Source organism: Coffea arabica, chromosome 5c (assembly GCF_036785885.1).
Source record: "Coffea arabica cultivar ET-39 chromosome 5c, Coffea Arabica ET-39 HiFi, whole genome shotgun sequence".
Lineage (NCBI taxonomy): Eukaryota > Viridiplantae > Streptophyta > Magnoliopsida > Gentianales > Rubiaceae > Coffea > Coffea arabica.
In genome coordinates this window covers 39777554-39785995 of record NC_092319.1, presented here as the reverse complement: position 1 = coordinate 39785995, position 8442 = coordinate 39777554, and the positions used below count along the sequence as shown (strand labels likewise).

The 8442-nt window shown below is 32.4% G+C and overlaps 1 protein-coding gene across 1 annotated transcript; it reads right to left on the bottom strand.

Moving 5' to 3' along the window:
- Positions 1-705: 705 nt before the first annotated feature.
- LOC113690091 (glucose-6-phosphate/phosphate translocator 2, chloroplastic-like) lies at positions 706-2918 on the bottom strand. The gene is made up of 5 exons (XM_027207908.2): positions 2281-2918; positions 1950-2175; positions 1625-1847; positions 1286-1499; positions 706-1138 (listed from the first exon to the last, which is right to left on the bottom strand). The coding sequence occupies exons 1-5, from the start codon at positions 2815-2817 to the stop codon at positions 1127-1129; spliced, it is 1212 nt and encodes a 403-aa protein (XP_027063709.1). The 5' UTR covers positions 2818-2918; the 3' UTR covers positions 706-1126.
- Between the last annotated feature and the right edge of the window lie 5524 nt (positions 2919-8442).

Genomic DNA, 8442 nt, shown 5'->3' with positions numbered 1-8442 from the left:
AAGAAATGTAAAAGTATGGAAATGTCAATTGGTAGATAATATATTACTGATTTTCGGAAAATTGGGATCTTCAATCGATTCTCTTTGAAATTCTCATTCAAATTTGTAAAGCAATTGGTGCTAGACGACTTTTAGGAAGTTTAGTAATGATATAGTTTGCTTATTTATCAAAATGGTAACAGGATCCTAATCACTCATCTTAAAGATTCTTGTCTAATCGTCTAGACTCAAAAGTTATTGGGTCGTGTAGGATTTGAATTGCTATAACGTCAAGTAAAGCTACTTATTAGGAACTGATATATTTGGATACATTTGAATATATATCACATTAAGTGATAAATAAATAACTTATCACTTATTTTTGTTAGCAAATTTTATCTAAAAAATTAATGTTATTTAATTAATTCAAATATTTTATTTTTTTTATTATCAAACATATATAAACATGTTAAAATTTAAATATATTAAATTCAAGGGTTGAACTAAGTTATCAACAGATTGTGCCATACCCAGGGAAACCCCTTGAGTGTTTTGTGGACTACTCCTAACTTAAAATTGGACCAATAGGTCAGGCTCAAAGGTTATTGGGCCCAAGACTCAGCAGTGTTGCAGAAATAGAGTTTTACTTGTCATGGCCCAGCAGACAAATGATTGTCACTTTCCGCTGGAAAATAAGGCTAGTTATCATGCCCAAAGATTGATCACTGGCAGAGAATGCTACAAAAACTGAATTACCAAACTTTTTTTACACAACAAATATTTCACGATGAACATTAAGGTTGAGACATATATTACATTCCAGAAAATTGTTAATGGATTCTGAAGAGTAAAATGAAAAAAAAAAAAAAATCCAGGCATTCTTTCTTTGCTCAGAACTAATCAATCTCTCTGCATCCTACTAGATAATGCCTCTAGCAATTAATCCTGGAAGAACATTGCACATTTTGTCCCAAGAGCAGAGAATATAGTGGATCAGAGATCCAGAGATTATTCCTTGGCCTTCAACATGGTTACTCTCCTAAACTGATCATTTCCCTCTTGCACTGTCAGGTTTCATTGTTGGTCCAAATCTGATTCTTCCTCAAGTGCCTTCACGCTTGTGCCAACATCTCATCTGTCTAAGAACTTATTGCTTTGCCTGCATAAATAGGTTATGTTACCTCCTTAGTCTTTATAGAAGAAAATCTGAATGTAACTGAAAAGTATGATTAGTATCTGCCAGAATAGGGATAACTTCTCAGAGTAATGTGGCATCATTTTAGAAAGTAGAATGAAAGGCTAATACCTGTGAGTAGAGGAATGTTCCAAGAATTGCAATGGCTGCTCCAAGGGCATTAACTGGTTGAACAGGTGTATGGAAGATGATAATTGAAGAGACTATAACTGATATCCTCTTCATGGTGTTCCCAATACTAAATGTTAGCGGAGAGATCTCGTTTAAGGACATGTAAGAGACTTGATTGTAGAGGTGGTAGAAGACACTCTGAGCTACTACCCACCTAAAACAAAGATTCAGATCCATGTGTTAGAATAGTTTCAAAGAATGCAGAAAGAAAATTTTTTTTTTTTGGTTAAATGTGAAGTGCATTTATAGAGACCAAAACAGGTTGTCTGTTGCAATTACCATATGAAATTAGGTCCAATTTGGGAGACTGCTTTCTGCCATCCAATTGCCCAAACCTGAGGACCCTCCACAGCTATTGCAAAAGGGGTCAGAATCAATAGAGATAGCATTGAAAGACAAGCATAGTAGTTCATTCCTCCAACAGATTTCCCATTCATGCCTTTCTTTGAAAAGATGTTTCTGAACACAAATGCCAAATTTGATACCATAGCCCCCATAAAACCTGTAAAATCACCAACAAAGACAAGATCCAGACGGTCATGAGCCAAAAGCAGAACTGAGTTAAGCATTTTATGCTAGACTACTGAATTGTTATACAACTTACCAGTCATATTGAAATCGAGTTCAGTGGCTGCAGAAAGTGCACAACCTCCGATAATTGGCAGAAGTGATAGGTATACTGGCAGAGGAAAAGCTTCTCCTAGTAGAAATCTTGAAACCAAAACACTGAAAGCTGGCTCACCGCTCTTGATGATATGAGTGAATGAAACTGCCACTTTTGACATACTTACCGTTGCTGCAACATGCCCAATTGTATGTGCAACAGCAACCTGGATGATGAAAACAAAGGAAAAAAAATGGTTTATTATATGAAATTATTCAGGTCAAATTAGGTAAAGCATAATAAGATATAAAACTGTTATAATTCTGCTTACAGGAAACAGAGTTTTCCAGAACTCAAAATCAGTCTTTGGTGCTTCAGCAATTCTTGTAGCCCATGAAACTAACATCAACAGAGAGCCAGCTGCTAAGGACAGAGTTGAAGTGAGCCAAGGAAATGGAAAGGCATTGAGGACCTTCTTGTTGTAGATATTGAAAATCACATTCAGGCTCCACCATGTAGCAAAATAGATGCCAATCTTAAGCTTCTGCGCTGCAGCCTGTTGAGCTTCTTCGTCAAATTCAATGCTAATCGGTATTGGCTGCGATCGACGAGCTTCGTAGGCATTGCATTGGACTAAAGATCCGCGGGGTTTTGATGTTTCCTTCGATTCATCAATGTATCCAAAATTTCTCACTGCAGAAATGTACAAAGGCTTCCTGGACAAAAGATTAATATTGTCACATTTTCTGACTGCAATCTGCTTGGAGAAAAATGCTGATAAATATGGCTTTGAACTTGAAAACTGGTTTTGTAATGGATGATCAAATGCTGTAGAAGCTGTATAGGATTGTCCAGTTGACATTGCCATGGCCTAAGATTCTTGATTTTCTATTAGGCCAAAAGCTAACTGAGGGAGATGAATGAAAGAGTGGCGCTGAAAATCTTTGTTTTGATACTCTGATAACAAGAAATCTTTGGCAGGGTAAGTGCATATATATACAGATATATAGAGAGAGTGATTCTTGAAGTAGGGGACCAATATGGTAAAATTGGGTGGACTGACCTTTCAAGGGTCTGAACCGTGAAGGTTGGTTTTGATTTGAGTTGTTAGTCCATAAGGGATGGCAAGAGGCAGAAGTGTAGCCTCTATTGGACTCGCAACTCACGGGGATAGATACTTGGGGAATATTCCTCATCACAACAACTTGGAATTTGGACACATTTTAAAGCCCCTTCTCTATTCAATAGCAGTTTTTTTACTTGTTTGGAGAAAAAGTAATATACTATTATTTGTAGTTCCAATGAGGGGAAGAAAAATAATAAGTTACTGTAGTTGTTGATGCATAGTACAGTTTGGATTGTAACGTTTTCCATGTCTATTATTGTTAGTGTGATTTTTTTGAAAAGAACAGAATCTTTGGTGTAAATGGATGGGTATAAATCAAATAGTATCCGTTCTTACTCCTTGTATGTTGGATACTCAATCAATAATTTTTTAGTGTTATAGTTTATGGGTGAATGCTATTTGGCATGTTTTGATTCTGCACTAAAGTTGCACATCTATCTTTTTACTCATTTAATATTGTTGGTTTTTAGAGTATAAACAACACTTTCTATTGCAAAAAAAAAAAAAAATACTCACAAAAGACTATAAGACTTATATTAAGGTCACGGGCTGAAAATGAAGTTATGTTATTCATTCATCAACTCACTATTTATAATATTTACATTAAACAAATTAACCTAATTTTCAACTAACAAATTTCCATACAAAATCAACAAAAACTACTTGCAAACAAATCAACATAATCTAAATCTTAGTAGAAATATTTTTGGATAACTCAACATGATTCTTTTAACAAATATTCGAACAAATACCTTTATTCAACAACTAACTAAATTATTCCAGTATTAAATGAATCTAGAAATATCTCAACAAATATTTTCATGGGTTAATTTCACATAACTCCCCTGAGATTTTTAATAATTACAGAAAGCTCCCCTCAAGTTCTAAAAATTACACTTACCTCCCCTATTTTCACTATTTAAGTAATATTCTAGATCCAAAAGACTATACTTTTTCCCAAAATTTCTATAATACCCTTGAGTTATAATTCACAACAAAAATGTAAAGGAAAAAAATGGTTTATAGTCTCTATTTCATTTATCTTTATTTCCTACCACTATTACCTACTTATCAACATCCAAATTACCATTAAATAAACACTTATCTTTGTTCTAATGTTCCTCTTTTACCTAAAAAATTCGATGCAGACTATTGTATCAACTATAAACGCTACATCATATATTCAAAAACTTACCTACAATTTCATAACAATATCAAATTTTACTTAATATACTACAATATTCATTAATATTCCTAAATTTCAATTTCATGACTGCCACCTTTTTAATACAAAAAAATCTAAACCATCACTACTAATATCAATATCCAATATATTACATTGGCACAGAGTTCAAAATCAATCAAATTCTCTCTATAAGAATAATATCAGTAATTGTAAATCAAAAATAGAAACACAATGCAGTTATAAATATATACCAAGAACACTTTTTTTCATAATAACCATAATAGTATAACTTATATTTAGTTCCTATTCCACTTCTTATCCTTAATTTTTACTTTTTTTTATCATTGTAACTATATTCATCTCCATCTAATTTGATAATGAAATTAGCACTCAATTTGTTATTTGACAATTTCAATTTGCTAATACCTATCAAAAGTTAGAAACAAAAATGGGTGCAAGGAAACCATTTACTAATAATGAAAAATCGAGAATTGGGAATAGATACTAAGATATATAAGTATTGGTGGTTTTGATTCTGCACTAAAGTTGCACACCTATCTTTTTACTCATTTAATATTGTTGGTTTTTAGAGTATAAACAACACTTTCTGTTGCCAAAAAAGAAAAAAGAAAAGAAACTCACAAAAGACTATAAGACTTGTATTGAGGTCAAGGGCTGAAATGAATTTATATCATTCATTCATCAACTCACTATTTATAGTTGTTTACATTAAACAAACTAACCTAATTTTTAGCTAACAACTCTCCATACAAACTCAACAAAAACTACTTTCAAACAAATCAACATAATCTAAATCTTAGTAGAAATATTTTTGAATAACTCAACATGATTTTTTTAACAAATATTCTAACAAACACCTTTATTTAGCAACTACCTAAATTATTCTAGTATAACATGAATCTAGAAATATCTCAACAAATATTTTCATAGTGTCATAGTTTCATCAATAAATGCTATTTGGCATGTGTTGATTTTGCACTTAAGCTGCACGTCAAAAACAAAGATGCTAGTGGATTTTTTTTTTTCAAAAACCGATCCTGTCTTCTATCGAGATTCTCTCAACAACCTTTCTAGTTTGGTTTCTGGAATTTCCTATTCTCTCTATTTTTCTAACTCTTTCTAGACATTTCACAGGTAACTCTTTCTAGACCTTTCTAGTTTGTGAACACGATGAATGAAAAGTACAATGTATAGACAAAGCTGCGTCTTCTGATTTCATGTAGTCAAACTGTACAATGTAGACTAGAATCCCAGAATTTTAGCCCAGTTTGTGTAATTGCGTAATTATGAAATTTTTTTTTGTTTTTGAAATTCAAATCGAGCGTAATAAATTTCCAAATACTAGAAGTATTTTCAAATGCAGCTTTTTTATAAAACATCAAATTTTCATTAATTTTCCAATAAATCTGCCAATAGAATGGCACAACAAAATCTAGAGGATCTCTCCTCCAAAAGACATGATCACATATAAATTTTATATTTTGCACTACCACATGGGCAACAACTTTTGAACAAACTTTGACTTAATTATTCAAAGAATAAATCTTGAACACATTCTGTGTCGCATTATACTTAGTGCCTGCAGTGCAATGCAGACAATGCAATGAAATTATGGTTTGGACAAAATATACTTTACCTCCTATGGTTTAGCGATTTTTCACATAAACCCTTTATATTTTTAAAAGTTATATATAACTTCCTCATGATTTGCATTAAAGTATTAAAGTAATGAAAATAATCATTTGTAATGGAACCCATGAAAATGTTGAAATTACCTTGATTTAAAAATTAAAATAGCTAAAGTGACTAAAATATATAATCATAATATGTATGACACTCTAACCCCAGATGATTTTATGTTTTACCATATAACCCCCTTTATGAATTTCAAAATATATATATAACCTCCCGTGGTTAATAAATAAATTTCAACTTTACATAGGGATGTTTTTTATGTTTTAGTTGATTTCGTTATGAAATGCAAATTCTGTCATTTTCACACTTTAATCCAAACTATAAGAGGGTTATATATAGCTTTTGAAACTATAGAGGAGTTACATAAAAAAGCGCTAAAGAATCTTTTGCCCTTATGGTTTTTATCAAAAAAAAAAAAAAGAGTAAACGAATCAATTTTGGACAAATTCTGACCAACTGGAATTCAAATTGAAGATTGAGAAACTTTCAATTCCTGTTCTAATCATACTCGTTTCCACAATTGACCAGGATTTAGGCCAGTTGCACTTGTGCCATACTCCATGAAGATGAGAAAATCAACACGGTCACAGAAATAATGTAAGGGAAAGTTCCAAGATCCCAGCTTGCAAGTACAACAAGATCCGCCATTCTTCATGGTCCATAAGGCGGTGCAGGGTGATTGTGGTTCTGGGTGGAAGCAATGAAGATCAGGCAGTACAGAAGTGGAAGGGGAGGGAAAAGGAGCTATCGGTTAGAGGTTTTGTTTAGCAGAATAATATATGAGAAATGGTTTGTAAAGATGGCATAAGTTCTAATTTTTATCTTCATGTCCAGATTGCCAAAGTTTATCAAAACGGCCTATTACATCCTATTTTCCAAGAATATTATTGCTTATCAAAATTTTCAGTGGTCCAGTGGTCATCCCAAGCCATTTTAGGTTTGGTGGTGCGGAAGGTCAAAGGTTCGAATCTTGTCTCTCATAAAAGTTGTCACAATATGTGACGGTCTTCATTAACCAGTTTACAAAAAAAAAAGTACAACAAGATCCAAAACATCGACCAATAATTCTTCAAATATAATATCCTGAGGCACAGCACAGAGATTGCATAACCATCGTTGGAATCAGCATCAATGGAATGGAAACCCATGACAAACGTTCTCAACCGCTAAATTTTTGTCTTGGCAGCATGCAAAATGTCGTCTCGTTGATCATATGTCCAATACATTTCATATTTTTTGCACTACAATTTCAGACAACAGACAACAAACATGCTTCATCTTCTTTCCCTTTTTTTTTTTTTTGTTTTTTCTGGTGATAAGACGTAATTATCAAACACGCTTCATCGCTTTCAAGGGTTTGCATTATTGTAATCGTTGATTTTCCAACATTTGTGAATACTTTTCCTTTCCATTGGCGTCCACGATAAAACAATTTCAGAATTTGTGGCTCCAAAATTGTTGAATTATGTGCAAAAGCATTACGAAAGAAAATAGTAATCATTTTTGTAGGTCTTTTGTTTGAAGGGTCATTTTTATGAGTTCCTCAAACTAATCAAATGTAGTAACCTAGGAGAACACACATTATAGCAATTGTAAAATTAGTGTTAAAAGGATTTATCGTGTTAAATATTCACTTCTTCCTAATGAACTCCGGAATCTCTTCTCAAATTATATCACTTTTTGAACGAATTATGATTAACTGTACTTTCCCTTGTATTCTCCTTAGTCCCCCCTCCCCTGGTTAATTAAAGAATATCTTCCTAAATATAGGCCTCCTTCTCGGTTGCTTTAGATTATAGAAATTGATTATAGAGAATAATCAAAATCAACAAAAGTTACTCTTTGAGTGATTATAGATTCTAGCTTTTTTATCATTAAAAAATTTATAATCAAGATATAAAAGCGACCGAAAACATCACAAAAGTTAATTATCCAAAATCAGAATTTATAATCAGTTGAAATTGTCAACCGAAAACGAGCCTATAAAGCATGAGGGATGGTTTCAGAGTTAGTATTTTTTTTGTCACTATTTGTAATTCCATTTTTACTCTAATAAAGGAATGGATTTACACTGTGTAACAACCACAAACAAACTATATACAATTTTAGTAAACTTCCAATAAGTTATTCTTTTTTTCTTTTGGAACTATCAACTTTTTTAACTCTTTTTTTTTTTTTTTTGAAGAAAAAAAGTGTACGACTATAAGGTGTGCTTTTTTTTCACTAATAATAATAACAATATTGAGTATCGTATCCATGTTGCATTTTCTTAAATATATAAACAACATATTTCACTACAATAATTTGTTACATCAACCATGTTGTAACAACCAATCTCGTACCCCTCATGCACATTTGTGATTTCGCATTGTCCGGCCACACAATTCTTGAATTGACAATTGCCAATTTGCCATAGCCATCATTGGATTTTCTACTTTTCCGCCTTAATTTCTCTCTAGTTTTCT

What these genes read in the sequence shown, in the direction of transcription:
- LOC113690091 (XM_027207908.2), bottom strand. Translation starts at nt 2,817, where the DNA reads ATGGCAATGTCAACTGGACAATCCTATACAGCTTCTACAGCATTTGAT. An exon ending in ACTCGATTTCAATATGACTG is followed by an intron (nt 1,848 to 1,949) that starts GTAAGTTGTATA and finishes GTGATTTTACAG; the next exon opens with GTTTTATGGGGGCTATGGTA. An exon ending in ATTGGACCTAATTTCATATG is followed by an intron (nt 1,500 to 1,624) that starts GTAATTGCAACA and finishes TCTTTGTTTTAG; the next exon opens with GTGGGTAGTAGCTCAGAGTG.